The sequence below is a fragment of the Meles meles genome, chromosome 2 (assembly GCF_922984935.1).
Source record: "Meles meles chromosome 2, mMelMel3.1 paternal haplotype, whole genome shotgun sequence".
NCBI classification, from domain to species: Eukaryota; Metazoa; Chordata; class Mammalia; order Carnivora; family Mustelidae; genus Meles; species Meles meles.
Genome location: NC_060067.1, coordinates 37382814 through 37398292, shown reverse-complemented (window position 1 = coordinate 37398292; position 15479 = coordinate 37382814). Strand labels below are relative to the sequence as shown.

Below are 15479 nucleotides of genomic sequence, written 5' to 3'. Positions count from 1 at the left end.
AGATTATTTTGAAGTAGACTTTGATCAGAATTATACAGTAGCATTTCTTGTAGGGCATTCGCACCTATGCATTTAATGAGCTGAGACTTCAGAGATGCGGTGAATTTATTTGGAAACCAAATTTACCTTATATGGTATGAACAGCTTGTCAGATACCTCTGTGGTGATTTTGTCTTTTTTGTCTTGGTTAGTTTCTTCATCTCTGACACCAGCATGGTGTGGATCTGGCAGTTGGGGGTGTTTCAGGGCAGCTAAAGCACACAGCTTATCTAGGGCCTTAATAATCAAATAGGGATTGATTATTAAGTGATATGGAGGACATACAGTGGTATGGAGGACAAGGCAAGGATAGAGCTTTCCTTACCTTGGGACATGAGAAAGAACAGGTGATAGGAACATCAGAGATGCTGCCTGTCAGAACTGCCTAGTGCTTCTGAACACTGCGGAAGCCAGGGCCCCATCCCCAAACAGGCTGTTGCTTCCAGGCTGGGGGTTGGAGGGGCAGTTCTTCTGCAGCCCCACTTGGGTGAGAGCCAGTGCATTCCCTGGAGAGGACTGGACATGGAGGACCTAGGTTTTCAGGTCGAGCATTCCGTGATTTATTCCATGATCTCTGTCAGTATCTGTGCTAACCCATCAAAATGTTTGGACTGGTTACCGTTGTTTTAGGAGAGTTACAAAAAATTTCACAGTCTTCCAGCAGCTGCCTTCTCTCACTCTTCCTTGCCTACCTTCCCCCACTGGCTTTTGTTAGGGCCCGCAGCTGTTCAGTCACTCAGGTTGGATTTTTGTCTCTTTGTTACAGAGGCTGGTAGAAACGTGTTGGTTTCATCAAAAGGTTGTAGTGAACCTTTTCAAATGGTTATTTTGGAGTAGGATGCTGGGTTTTGTGTTTGCAGAGACTCCAGGGGGTTTGAAAGCTAAGAGTCTGTCCCATTGGCCATTTCGGAACTAGGGAAGCTGAACACTACTTGAGCAGGACCCAAAGGATGGAGCGAATGAGGTGGGTGGCCTGGGTTAGGGGCCAGCGGTCATTAGCATTTCTTAGGTGCCAGATGCTGCCTCAGTTAGCTAATGAGCAGGGCTCCTTTCTTTTTTTGGGAAGACCTAGGCTGTGAGTCTGACTGTTGGGCTAATTGAAAGGGTAAAACTGGAGTCGAGGCATTAGCTCACCCTGAGGACCAGCAGGCAGAGAAGAAAGGCCTGGGGTCAGGACCAGCCTTCTCTAGCACACTGTCGGTCGCTTTGCTCCTGTGTTCTAGCATCGGCCACGTTATCCTGGAAATCATGTATGTAGATATGTAGAGTGTCTCATTTTCTAGACTATGAGCCTCTCAGGTGAGAAGAATCCTGTCTTCCTCATCGGGTGAGGTGTGTTCGCATCTCTGTTGAACCCAGTCTCACTCGGCAGCGCTCTTGGACAACGTGGGTGCTCACGTGTGTCATGTCTGGATAGTGTTTTAGTCTCGTTAAATTTCAGTCATGAGCACTTGTAAGAAGATGTTGCCTCAATAGTTTTGTATAAAATTTTAAGACCTGTAATATAGAGGCAGTACTTGATTTAATTTCATTTTCTTCCCTTACATTTACCTTGTTTCTGACCAACAGATGCAAAAACCACTTCTCACCAAAAAAATGAAACACAAGTCTGTTCCTTCTAGGAAATAATTATGCAGAATAATTTTCTCTTAGAAGTGCTTGTTTTAACTTTTTGCTGTGAGAGAACATTTCATCCAAGGGACAGAAGTACAGCGTGGCCTGCCATTTTTTGCAGTTTGGGAATGTTTTACTGTTAAATAATAGGAAAAAAATGCTAGAATTTTAAATACAAATCCGGGCTTCTTCAGATTCATTTACTATTTCTTTGTTACCAGTTAACAACAAAACAAAAGTATAAATATAAAGTAAAAATTACTTTTTATTCTAAATACCGTTTTAGAAGCTCTTTCCTCTGTCAGTTCTTGTGAGTAAAATTACACTTGTAGTGTGTTTCTAATCCTTTAGGATCCCTAAATCCTTACCAAAAAAAAAAGTTGACCCAAATGTTTAAATAAGGACTTTATTTACAGAAATAAACGTTTCTAGTTCTCTTACACTAAGTGTCATTTTTCTGGTAACTTAGAAAAACAGTATTTACTTAAGTCTGCTGCAGAAACAACATGCATATATACTGTGCTTTTTCAGCGCCTGAATTTGAAAGAAAAGTTGTTTTGGTTGTGAAACAGTGCAGATTTGCTTTAAAAAGGAGCTTTAGTATAAGCTCAAATAGGTTGAGAGAAGAGCAGTTTAATGCATTTTATGTCAAAACAGGGCCTTTAAAAAAAAAATCATTGGTGATTCATTTTAATCAACATTTTTTTGTTGTTGTGATTCCCAATGTAGAAGGAAATAAAATCTCAAACCCTTACAGTATTTATGCCAGTATAATGCTTTTCAGGTTCTTGTTTTTTGCTGTAGTTAGCTTTGATTTACTCTGTCTGCTTATCTGTGATCAGAAATGACGTAGATATTATTGCTGTGACTACACTAAAAAAAGATTTTTGTTGAAAGTACCCAGATCGTATCAGTGGAAATAAACTCCACGGCCTCAGTGTATTTGCCCTATTAGGGTCGGTGTATTTGCAGTTAATATTCTAACTTGGAAGTTTATGTTCTCAGAAACTGCAATTTTACCTTGAGACACTTTTCAGTTAAGTTTGCTTATTTTAGGGGTTAGTTTTGGCATCACCCCTTTTTTTATTTTTACATATCTCTATGAGCTGCCAACTCCAGCAGCTGCTGGTTCTCAGTGGCCTGTCTCCCTTGGCTGGCATTCTGACCTCATCCTTGACTGCCCCCCCCGCCCCCGGTCCTGTCCTCCACCTTCCAGATTCCCCAGCTTCTTTACATCTGAAACATTGGCGTGGCCCCCGCTCCCATCCTGGCCTGCTTCCTTTCCTTTGCCTTTTCTGTTCCCAGGTGGCCGCCCCCTCTTGTAGGGGAGCTGCTGACATCGAGGTCTGCATCTCCCGTCTTGGACTCCAGGCCCAGCCGCCCGCTGGATGCCTTTCTTTCAAGTCCTCCCGGGCTTACTCTGCAGGTACAAAAGCCAAACTCCTCATGTCATTTCTGCAAACCTACTTCTGTGTTCCCTGCTCACGCAGCTTCAGGCCGACTCTGCGAGTCATGGGCTGGCCTCCATGCCCTCGACGCCCCCATCCAGACAGCCACCAAATCTTGTGCATTCTCTCTTCCGGAAGCTTTTATTCAGCTTTTCCTTGACTTCCGTCTTTGTCCAGGCTCCCCTAGGACCCATCTCAGTTCTGTAAACGATCTAACTAAGCCTCTTTTGGGGTCCCACTCCCCGCCCGGGCAGGGCCGCCTTCCATCTCCTGCTCCCGGATCCCTACCTCCTGGCATCTAATGATACTTAGAGAAATGTTTGGCGATAAAAGGAAGTAAATGACTTCGTCCCCTTGTGTGACAGGTAACCCTGTAGGTGAGTCTGGGACAGAGCTAAAGGAATGGAGAAGTCAGGTTCCATCACAGTGGGTATCATGCCTTAATTTCTCGAGGAACAGTGCTCCAGGTCTCTTCTGGTAAAGGGAACGTAGCTCTCAGAGGTTTACAAACTTACACACAGGTGGAGTCCTTTTTTTTTTTTTTAATTGAAAAAGTCTCCTGTTTTTCTTATGCTAATTTTAAAACATTAGATTTTTCATTGTTGAAGGTTTAGTGCTGAAATTACGTTTGGTGATTTGCTGCCAAATATTCTGAGATGGTTATGTTCTTGTCAGGATCCCAGTGATTTCTTTTGAACCCCCGTCGTCTCCTTTATGCCCATGTTACAGTTACCCAGAGCAAGGAGAGGGACAGGAACCACTGACTGACAAGGCTTTGACGAAAGCCCGTCTCCTAAAGGTTGTGATTAGTGTGTAGGAAAGACGGGCCGTTGGAAAAACTTCCACAGCCTCAGCCCTGACCAAGGTTGTGGTGTGCCCTTTAGCCTCTTGTGACCTTGGGAAGTGGGGAAATAATCATATTCTCTACTGTGTGTCTTACTTCTCTCTGTGCCATTTACTATTGAGTCACCCTAATTTCACACATTTTCTCTGTGCTTTGGTTATATAACAAAAGACACCATTACCTCAGATGTAGTGGAAGACCCAGCATATAGAAATGATAACTTCTTTTAACAAGCCTCAGGAGTCTGTGTAAGACTTTTCTGTTTGGAGAGTAAGTTTAATAATGGGGAAGATTCATGTGACTCCTGATAAAATAATTACATAGACTTGCTCAATAAAGTGGTGAGGCTCTTTACTTGCATGAATTGGTTATTTTTCTTTGAAAATTCTTTACTTCACAGTACTTCACAAGAATAACTTACCTGAAAAATGTGATTTAAAAACTTTTTTTTTTTATTTTTTAAGAAACTGAGGCAGTTCTTGCCAATGTCTTATAGTGCCTTGTTGGCAAAGGTGTGAATGGAACCTAGGCTTCCTCTGTCCCTCTTCTCTCCATCCTGTCTTCTTATATATTAACCATTTTCAGGCTGCCATGGGATGTGTAGTTTGGCAGTAGGAAAGTATGCTATAACACAAGCAAATAGTGCAAATAATGCTGGACAGATGTTGAAATTTGGGCCTATTTAGTATTGTTTAGCTCGTAAGCTTCAGTAATCCGTTTTTAAAATACAGACTATACCTAAATATATTTTATCTCTTTGTTTGATAAAATACCTTGGAAGGATATATCGTTGTCTTTATGGGCAGAGATACTGTCTTTAAGACATGCTTGATATAAAATCACAAAGAGAAATCTTTTGAGTCATTGGGTCTTAAAGAATAGAATCATACATTTTAAATCTACAACCATGTCCCTTTACTGTATATGTAGATCTTTTTTTTTTTTTAAGACTTTATTTATTTGACAGAGAGAGAGAGATCACAGGTAGGCAGAGAGGCAGGCAGAGAGAGAGGAGGAAGCAGGCTCCCTGCTAAGCAGAAAGCCGGATGTGGGGCTCCATCCCACCCTGAGATCATGACCTGAGCCAAAGGCAGAGGCTTTAACCCACTGAGCCACCCAGGCGCCCCTATATGTGGATCTTTGACCTGAATTGTTAACCGGTGTTTTGTTGTTGTTCTTTCCTCTATAATGTTGTTAGAAGACTTCAAGCTTCTGGGCCTTAAATGGAACTTTCTTACATAGAAGAAAAGGGGGAAAAATTGCTTTGGGTATTAGGTCGTAACGAAAATCAGGTCCTTCCTTATGAAGATGGAATTCGTGGCCATCTTATTTCAGTGTCGTGGCTGTACCTCTTCTAGGGGATCACACAGATGGTTACTGTGCTCAGATTCATCTTCATGTCTGCTGCTGCATTGAAGGCTCCTGTTAGAAGCTGGTGATGAGAGGGTATAGCAGGAGGGACGATGATAGCACACGGGACCCTTTTGTTCACCCTCTTGATCATGGCTCCGCATGGACCCCAAAGGCTTTGGAGTCTGTGTGGGGAGAAGCCCCAGTGTGTTGCCATGGTAATGATGCGTCTTAGTGGCTCCCTCCTTGCTTAAGGTCCCCTAGCTCCATGGTCAGTACAGTCAACTATTAGGAAATAGAGAACTGAGTAATAAAGTGCCAGTTGTCCTTGAAGAAAAATCAATGATGTGATTTGGAGAAGTGTTTTATAGCTTTCAGTCTTCACTTGTCATCCATATCCTGCCCATTTATTGTCGAAGACTCTCCAAGACACGCTGCCATGAAATCTAGAAAACTTGCCTAATGTTTCGGTGAGCCACACTGGAGACAGTCCTCTTAGCGAGGGGACAGCTGCTGAGGGCAGGACTGCCGCTTTGCAGTGGGACTAACCCGGGCTTGCCTCTGAGGCTGGCCGTGGAGCTGCGTGTCCGTGGGTTCGCCCTGAGCCCTGAGGAGTGCTGTGGGTGTGTGACTCCTCTGGCATCGTCCCTGGCGCGGCAGAGGTGCGTGATGAATATCGTTGCTCCTCTCCTGCGGCAAAAGCGGCGCGTTCCCGTCGCGTGGGAAGGCGTCCGTGGTCCTGGCTTCCCCGCGGACTCCTGCTTGGGGGAAGAGGGAGGAGCGGGGCAGAGGCTGCTTGCCCCTCCGTGCTGGGGGGGCCGTGTGGGGGTGCTGTGCCCTGCGGCCTCCGGGTAACGCGCTCCCTTTCCCGGCAGGTGCCCGAGATCATCAGCTCCATCCGCCAGGCCGGGAAGATCGCCCGCCAGGAGGAGCTGCGCTGCCCGTCCGAGTTCGACGACACTTTTGCCAAGAAGTTCGAGGTGCTCTTCTGCGGCCGCGTGACGGTGGCGCACAAGAAGGCGCCGCCCGCCCTCATCGACGAGTGCATCGAGAAGTTCAAGCACGTCAGCGGCGGCCGCAGAGCTGAGTTCGACGTGGGCTCCCCGCGCTCCGAGAGCCCGCATCCCGGGGGAGGCCCTTCCTTCCCGGAGAGGGTCCTGCAGGGGCCGCCGCCCGCGGGCAACGGTGAGCAGGGCCGCGGGCCGATGCGCAAGTCCTTCTCCCAGCCTGGGCTGCGCTCGCTGGCCTTCCGCAAGGAGTTTCAGGATGGCAGCCTTCGCAGCAGGAGTTTCTTCAGCTCCTTCGAGGAGAACGACATCGAGAACCACCTCGTTAGCGGACACAATATTGTGCAGCCGACAGACATGGAGGAAAATCGAACTATGCTCTTCACGGTAAAGCCTCCCGGCGCCCGGGCTCCCCCTCGGGGCAGGTCCGCGTTCGACCTGCTCTCCTGAGCGCGGATTCCTAGCGAATTGCTTTCGGATTTATTATGTGTGAATCTGTGTGTTTTATAGTGAATAATCCTTTTCTTGGAGGAAATCCGTACTTTAGGCCTAGGCCTTTACCCTCATCGTGGGAAACCTAGAGAGAACCCATCTTCTGTCCTCGTTTTGTCTCTACCCTCCCCACCCCTCCCTGCTCAGTCGAAAGAGACCTTTTCGATGGAAGCAACAGGGCACGTGAAAATGTGTACCAATTTCAAGTAATGTATCGCAACAAAATCTTTTAGTTGGAAAATACTCCCTCTTTACTGTTTCTATTAATTTATAAAACATTTTTCCTTGGTTAATCAGGATAATTGGATTTGGGGATAAGATGGTATTTGAAATTTATACCTGAAATGAAAGAATAGTTTAGCCAACTGTTTACTCTCTTTTTTCCTCGGAGAGGTTTGGTACACCGAGAGCCAAGTGCCAGAAAAGGAATGGACGCGGAAGCTGTCCTTGGCACTTGGGGTTCCTGGGTTCTGTGCTGCTCTGGGCTCCCCTGACTGGGCTTGCCCTCCTTTGGAGTCCCCTGGGTCTGAGCTGATGGGACTCGGGGCCTTCCCAGCAGTGAGCTGGCCTCTGAGGATCTAGGGAACTGATTGTTCTTCAGCCCCCTTCTAGAATGCCGTGACCGTGTTCTAGAGAGAACAAAATTACCATGGGTGATGTTCTTGTGCCTAACTCAGAGTAGCGAGAGGGCCGACGGGTAAGGAAGCTGCTACTTCGGGGAAAGCCACGTTGGATTAAGCAGGTTTAAGATGAAGATGATGTGTCCGTGGGTAAATAGTGCTTTTTTCTAACTCTTTTCATAGTGTCCTGAAAAGGGTGCTGTGTCGGCCCTCAGGCTTATGCTTTAGTCTGTAATGTATATTTAGAAAAAGAACAACTCTTGGTATCATTGTGAAAGCTACTCAGTGTGTGTATGTTAAGTACTTAGTGTGTGACTGCTGTGTTCGGAGCCCCTTGCAACATGCTAGTAATAACAGCAGTGAACAGGACAGCCATGGGGGGTTGACAACTGAGTGTTCAAGTAATTGTCTCATTACAGTTGTGGTCTGGGGTTTCCAGGAAGGCTTTGTGGAGGAAGGAGCAGAGGTTCATTGTGACCTACTAGATATTCTTCTAGCTGGAGTATCCTGGGAGCAGCGGGTGAGAGGCCCTGAGGGAGGGATGGGCTGAATGGAGTTTATTATGCTGACCCAAGGCTGTAATGCTAATGGGCTAACTTTAAGAAGTCAAGTAAGTAGTATTTAAAGTCTTAATACATAGTTATGTACTCCACAAATGGTAGGTTGTTTTAACAATAATTTTCAACGATTTTTCAGTAAAACAGTTAATAGTGTTTTGGAAGTTTCGAAAGGAAAGCTTTTGTTTTCTGAAAGCTTTACTTTTATAGAAAGCTCACTTCCTTATAAAGCGGAGATGTGGCATCTGTGGTTTTGTTGCTAACTTTTGGATATTTGGTTCTTTGATCTCAAAGAAGACTGCTGTTTTATGTGGGTGAACGTACTAGCAGGTGTCCTGTGCTACGTGAAATCTCTAGGGTCAGCCGAAACCTCTGGAAGTAATTCTCCACAGTTAAATAGTCAGAATCCTATAGGAGCTTGCCCCTTTTCTTCTTTATTTTCATAGGTCACAGAATGAGAACGTTTGTTTAATAAAACTGAATTCGACTTTCATGAAAAACTAGTTTCTTTTTTTGTCTTTTAAGATTGGCCAATCTGAAGTTTACCTCATCAGTCCTGACACCAAAAAAATAGCACTGGAGAAAAATTTTAAGGAGATATCCTTTTGCTCTCAGGTAAATGGAGATGGGTTATTGGCTCATTTGCATTTGAATTTTTAATGAATTCTGTCATTCAGCACAAGTGCTAAAAGGTCACAAGATGTATACCTTCTGGGTATACTTGATTTTCGATCTTGGCATTTCTACTTTGAATATTAAGGCAAAATATACATATAATTTTGAAACTAAGAAGTTCGCTGTTGGCAACAATAATATACTGGAGAAAATAGATTTACCTTTCTTTTTTCAGTTATTGGTGGTAATGTTATATAGTCACAAATTCCAGGTACGTTTGTGTGGGTTTGTGTACACATCTTATATATATATATATATATTCATATGTACACAAAAATGTTTTTAAATAGATGCTCATTTCTACTTTATAAAAATTCTGAAGTTCTTTTTGGGTACGAGTCATTATTTTTCCTTAAAATTGTGACTCTCTATAAGGATGTTTTCCTCAGAATACAGTGTCTACTTGAGTTCTTTCCTGATAATCAAAGTATGTTTCATAGATTTTGGGGGAATCAATTATAGTAAGCTGTGTCAATTGTACTTAGGGTTTTCCTAGCAAATAGGAGATCGCTTAAAGTTATTGTTTGTCTATATTTTAAAACTCTAACTTCTTACTTCCTTGCTTCCATTTCCTCATAATTAAGAAGATGTAATGACAGTCTCATTCCTGATTTATAACATGATCTACATTTTAAAAAATGCCTTCTGAATTCTTTTCCCAAAATGTGAAAATAAAGAATATCCCTTTTATAGTCAATAGAGAACCATTTATAAAAGAAATTTTTCCAAGTCCTGCTCCCCAGAGAACGAACGTCCAGCAGGTGCTTACCTTGCTTTGCAAGAACTTGGAATGAGATGCCAGGATATGTCAATGGTTGCCCGTTTATTGGGAAAATGTTCAACCTGGAAGGGAGATGATCCACAGAATTTACTCTCGATTTGCTGCTATGTGTATTGAAATGTTAATGTTTAAAGTTTGCTTTTTCATGTAACAGTTTTATTATTTCCTGAAGGGTCCAGCTTACAAGTATACATGATGGCCTGAATTTCAAGTTATTGGCACCCGTATCTCTGCACTCTGGTGCTTCCCAGAGACGCTCATATGTTAATATTTATGGGCTCTGTCTTATCTGCATCAAGGTGCCTCTTAGCTGATAACCTCCAAAACAAGTTTACTTATTAAATCAGAAGAGCTCTTTGGAAACTATGGTGTACAGTCTTGGCCTTCATATCTTACATTTAGAAGCTTCTCTGCTCTTTGTGCATCTAATTCTTGACTTGTTCTTCATACCACTATACTTCAGTGCTTACCTGTTTGTTCCTGTAGGAGAGTAAAAATATGTTTTAAGTCTTTTTTTTTAACCTTCGTGTCTGTGAGTATTTGCATGTGTGTTGTGTGCGTGTGTGTGTATAGTTGTGTTTCTTCAGTAATCTTTTGTTTACTTTTGATTTTCAAAGTAATTTTTTATTCTTAATACCTAGGAAAAGTTCTCATTTTTCTGTGTCCACTTTTCTGCCCTTCCTTTTAGTACTAAAATAAACATTACAAACTCTGGTTTTCATTTCTTGTATTATGGAGGTAATCAGAATAATATTTTAGTAGAACGATGTTAATCTTCATATCTGAGAGATGTCTTTAGATACTTAAAATCTCTGAGAAAATCATGTGGAGCCACAAAAGACCCAAAAAAGCCAAAGCAATCCAGAGAACAACAAAACTGGAGGTATTATAACCCCAGATTTCAATATATACTACAAAATTGTATTGATCAAGACAGTATGGTACTGGAACAAAAGCAGACACACAGATCAGTGAAACAGAATAGAAAACCCAGAAATAAAGCCATGATTGTATGGTCAATTAGTCTATGCAAAGGAGGCAAGAGTATATAATGGGGAAAAGACGATGTCTTCAACAGTGGCACTGGGAAAACGGGTCCGCGCATGAAAGAGAATGACACTGGGCCGCTCGCTTACACCATACACAGATATAAACTCAAAAATGGATTAAAGACCTAAATGTGTGAAGCATGAAACCATAAAACTCCTTGAAGAAAACACAGACAGTAACCTCTTTGACATTGGCTGTTGCAGAATTTTCCAGATACCTCCTCAGGCAAGAGAAACAAAAGCCAAAATAAACTACTGGGATTAAAACAAAGATCTTTTGCACAGAGAGGGAAACCAACACCAAAATGAAAAAGTAGCTTACTGAATAAGAAAAGATGTTTGCAGATGATCTATCCCTTGAGGGGTTAATGTCCAAAATATGTAAAGAACTTACACAACACCAAAGCCCAAATAATCTAATTAAAAAATGGGCAGAGGACGTGAAGAGACATTTTTCCAAAGAAGTCATGCAGATGGCCAAGAGACACATGGAAAGATGCTCAACATCACTCATCATCAGGGCAATACAAATCAAGATCACAGTGAGCTACCCTTGGCAAGGATGTGGGGAAAAGGAACCCTTGGTACACTGCTGGTGGGAATGCAAGCAGCCACCGTGGAGAACAGCATGGAGGTTCCTCTAGACCTTAAAAATAGAACCACCATATGATCCAGTAATTCTGCTTCTGGCTGTTTACCCAGCGGTATCAAAAGCACTAAATCAAAAAGCTGTGCATCCCTGTTTTTATTGCTGTGTTATTGACAATAGCTCAGATACGGAAGCAGCCCAAGTGTCCATAAATGAACGGCTGAGGAAGAAGTAGTGTGCATATATGCCCCACGGGGTGTTTCTGAGCCACAGAAAGGATGGAGATCGTGCCATTTGTGACCGCGTGGAAGGACCTAGAGGGCATTATGCTAAGTGAAATAAGTTCAAGAAAGAGACATGCCACATGATTTCACTTATATGTGGAATCTGAAAAGCAAATGAAACAAAAAGCAGAAACAAATCCAGATAGAGAACAAACTGACAGTTGCCGGAAGGGAGAGTGGTGGAGGTGTGTGCCGGCATCGAGGTCCAGTCCGGAGCAAGTTAAGTCACAGGGATGAAAGGTCACAGCGCTGGGAAGACAGTCTGCGCGATTGTGAGGGCATGGTATGGTGGGAGATGGGAGCTGCGCTTGAGGTGAGCACAGACTTGTTGAGTCACCAAGTCGCACACCTGAAACTCAGGTAACATTCAGTGTGCCTGTACTTCAGAAAAATCTGAGAAATCGTTTTAGAGTGCTCTAGAAGGCCGTGCTGCCTAAGTCTTGTTGCCTTCTGGCACTTGTGGCTTTCGGATACCGCTCACCACTCCTTCCTCTCTTCCCCGCCTGCAACAGGGTATCCGACATGTGGACCACTTTGGGTTTATCTGCCGAGAGTCCTCAGGGGGTGGAGGCTTTCATTTCGTCTGTTACGTGTTTCAGTGCACAAATGAAGCTCTGGTAAGTGACACTGAGCAGCTCTTACCTGGAAAACGTGCTTCTGGGCAATGTCAGCCTCACTGATTTTTCTTTCCTTCGCAAACCATAGAGCTACATTGACATGTTGTTATTTGGCTTAAATTATCCGCTATGACTGTTTAGTGACTAGCTAGTACACATGCAAGCCTTGTTTGGGTATGTGTCCTCGGTTTTCATCGTTTTTGAGGAATGTGCTCACGTTCGCCCTCTGGCCTGGCATTTAAATATGTCATTTTGGAGGTTTGACCCAGAGGAGCTGGCTCTTTCATGAGTATTGCATTTGTGTTTTTAGTTTCTACCTTCTTTACGAGCTTTGAGCCGCTGGGTAGTGTTTCTAAGACTCTAATCCTAGCGATTATCACTATCATTATCTGTTAGTTGGTGACGAATAGTCCCCCCAAAATCTTAAAATGCTGAAAGGGTTTGCAGAGCCCTGAAATCTCAGCCCCGCTCGTCTTACACGTGCTGGCTCCCTGTGTCTTCTCTCCGATCAGGTTGATGAAATCATGCTGACCCTGAAGCAGGCGTTCACCGTGGCCGCGGTGCAGCGGACGGCTCAGGTGCCTGTCCAGCTGTGCGAGGGCTGCCCCCTGCAGGGCCTGCACAAGCTCTGCGAGCGGATAGAGGGTGAGTAGCCTTTTAAAAAAAAAATTTTTTTTTAAAGATTTTATTTATTTATTTGACAGACAGAGATCACAAGTAGGCAGAGAGGCAGGCAGAGAGAGAGGAGGAAGCAGGCTCCCTGATGAGCAGAGAGCCTGATGTGCGGCTCGATCCCAGGACCCTCAGATCATGACCTGAGCCGAAGGCAGAGGGTTAACCCACTGAGCCAAAGGCAGAGGGTTAACCCACTGTGCTACCCAGGCACCCCTAGAGGGTGAGTAGCCTTAGTTACCGGGACCACTGGTGGATTTCAGATAGCAGGGGATGGTGGGAGTGTGTCTTCTGTACGTGGCCAAGCTATTGTGTTCTGTGCTCAGGATTTGAAGGGAGGCGTCCCTGCCCTTTCCCCATCGTTGCTCTAAGGGTCGTGGAGCAGAGAAATAGAAGCTACAGATGCAGCCGCCTAGCATTTATCCAGGCGGTGAATGGTCAGGTTGGCCCTGATGGCTGCTTTGAAGAGATCTAGTAAGGTGAGAGCTGCAGGATCTCCGCCATGTGTTTCAGTTCCGAGGTCACCGGTCACCCCTGCCAGGACGGTGTTCACGGAGTGAAGGGGCAGAAGACGGGTTGCACCTGGTCACAGGGAAGGAATAAAAGGGACTGGGAGTTGACTATAGTTTCTAGAAATGTGCTGTAGGGAGAAACGTAAATGTTTCATTGGCAGCTGCTGTTTTTTGAGCACTTAAGGTGTGCCAGGCCCTGTGCCAGGTGCTTTCATGTGTGGGAGGAAAGAGGATTGCTGATTTACGTCTTTAGGGGTAAGTACACCGAGCACTTGTGAGGTCTAGGGGAAAAGTAGTGTGTGAGCCCAGGAGTCTGTGCGTGTGGGAAAACCGTCCCTGTCACCTGCTCACAGAGCTGCCCCCTGGGGAAGACTGTGCTGGGGGAAGAGCCAGCGGACCCAGCTTTGCACAGCTGGGGAGGTTCGAGCAGATCCAGGGCCATAGGGGCCCAGTGGGTCAGAATGGGAAGGAGGAGACCCCTTTCCGGGGGCGGGGGGTGGAATCTTCCTCATGTGGGAAGAGAGATACTCCTTTTCTGGGCCTGCAGGGGAAGCAGGGGTGAGGGGAAGAGAACCAGGGTAAACCCGCCATGATGATCCTCTGAGGGAACCTGGCACTGAAGGGGTGCTTTCCTCTCTCTCTTTGGTTTTCGTTTTTTTCCATTTATAGGAGGATTTCTAAAACTTTGTGATTTTGAGGGAAGTCACAGGATTTAAACAACCCATGTTATTGTAAAACACACACACACACACACACAAAACCCCTCCAGTTTTGCTCATGTCCCATGTCCCTAGAACACTTCTAACGAGTTCTACTTGGGTAGAGAAAAACACTATACTATTTGGATTTCATTTCCTTTTTTTCGTAATTGTGGTAAAAGTACACATCATATAAAACCGACCATTTTCACCTTTTTAAAGTGGGCAGTCCAGTGGCATAAAGTACACTCGCGTTGTTTTGAGGCCATCACCGCCATCCATTGCTGGAGCTTTTTCATCTTTCCGAACTGAAAGTCATTAAACCGTAACTGCCCGGTCCCCCTGCCCCGGACCTGGGCAGCCACCACTCTGCTTCTGTGTCTGTGAGTGTGACGGCTTCCAGGCACCTCGTCCAAGTGGAGTCATCCAGCTTTTGTCCTTTCGTGACTGGCTTATTTAGCATAAATCTCCTTTCACGTCTTAGCAGGAATTTCATTCCCTTTTAAGGCAGATGAGTATCCCTTCGTGTGCCTGAACCACATTGTCTAGTCCTCTGTCCACAGACATTTGAATTGTTTCCTCAGTTGGCTGTTGGGAATGACGTTGCTGTAAAGTTGGTGTATGATCTCTCCTCATGTTCCCATTTTCAGTTCTTTTGGGAATATACCCAGAAGGGAATTGCTGCGTCAGATGGTAATTATGTGTTAAATCTTTTGAGGGACTGCCGTCGTATTTTCCATGGTGGCCACACCATTTTACATTCCCGTTAGCAGTGCACGAGGGTTCCTGTTTCACTCCATCCTTGCCAACACATGTTACTTTCTCTCTACTTCTTCTTTTTAATGATAACCATCCTGACGGGTGTGCAGTAGTATCTGGTTTCCCTTTTTAAACGAGCTAAACTGACAATCACCCCCTTAAGTTTCGAAGGTTCATTTGCTGGCATTATAGTGCTCTTTAAAATGAATCAAAATGATTAATATTTTCAACTGTGCTCCCTAATTGTTACTGTTTGCTGACATTATACAAAATACAGCTGGAAAGGAGAAAAGTTGAGTTTTACCTAGAGATCTCATCTGAAAAGATCACTAAACCTTCCCTTAGTGGTTGTCAAGATAAGGGAAACGATGACAGAAACGTCCCTTAAGAGCTTGTTAAGAAGCCAACAACAACGTTGGCCTTGAAGATAAAGCAGACTGGGATCTGCAGGGACTGGAAGGGTTCCAGAGTTCTACTTGATAAATCTTCCTGTGGTCTGGCTTAGCTTTCCGAAAGTGAGAGCTGAAAAGATCAGTCAGGGTAGGGATTTTGCTGCTGTATTTTGAAGTTATTATTTAATTCGTCTTTTTACCTGATAAATTCCAAGCAAAGCAGAAAGCTCTGCTAATGTAGAAACATTCTTGATAGCACAATTAGAAGTTTGGGGTTTTACATGCCTGATGGGAAGCATTTCTTAGGTAGAGTGAGCACGGTGTTACAGGCATCCTAAGGAGGGGAGATGGGTCCTTTATTGGGGAGATGCTGGTTTCATGAACACTTTGAGGCCCTTGCTGTCTGCTGTAATGCGTTCCTAATAAGTAGAATGAAGCGGTTTATGAAAGCTCATTGTGTGTTCCCATAAGCGTAGTGCT

At 44.4% G+C, this 15479-nt stretch overlaps 1 protein-coding gene across 5 annotated transcripts in view; it reads left to right on the top strand.

Annotated features, from left to right (window-relative positions):
* The window catches only part of TBC1D1 (TBC1 domain family member 1), a 231156-nt gene that overhangs the window by 106580 nt on the left and 109097 nt on the right, over nt 1–15479 (top strand). For all 5 annotated transcript variants that reach the window (XM_045993559.1, XM_045993568.1, XM_045993576.1 and 2 more), the window contains 4 exons: nt 6171–6689; nt 8497–8586; nt 11862–11966; nt 12479–12611. In XM_045993559.1, coding sequence (XP_045849515.1) covers nt 6171–6689; nt 8497–8586; nt 11862–11966; nt 12479–12611 — 847 coding nt within the window. The remainder of the gene's footprint in view (nt 1–6170; nt 6690–8496; nt 8587–11861; nt 11967–12478; nt 12612–15479) is intronic.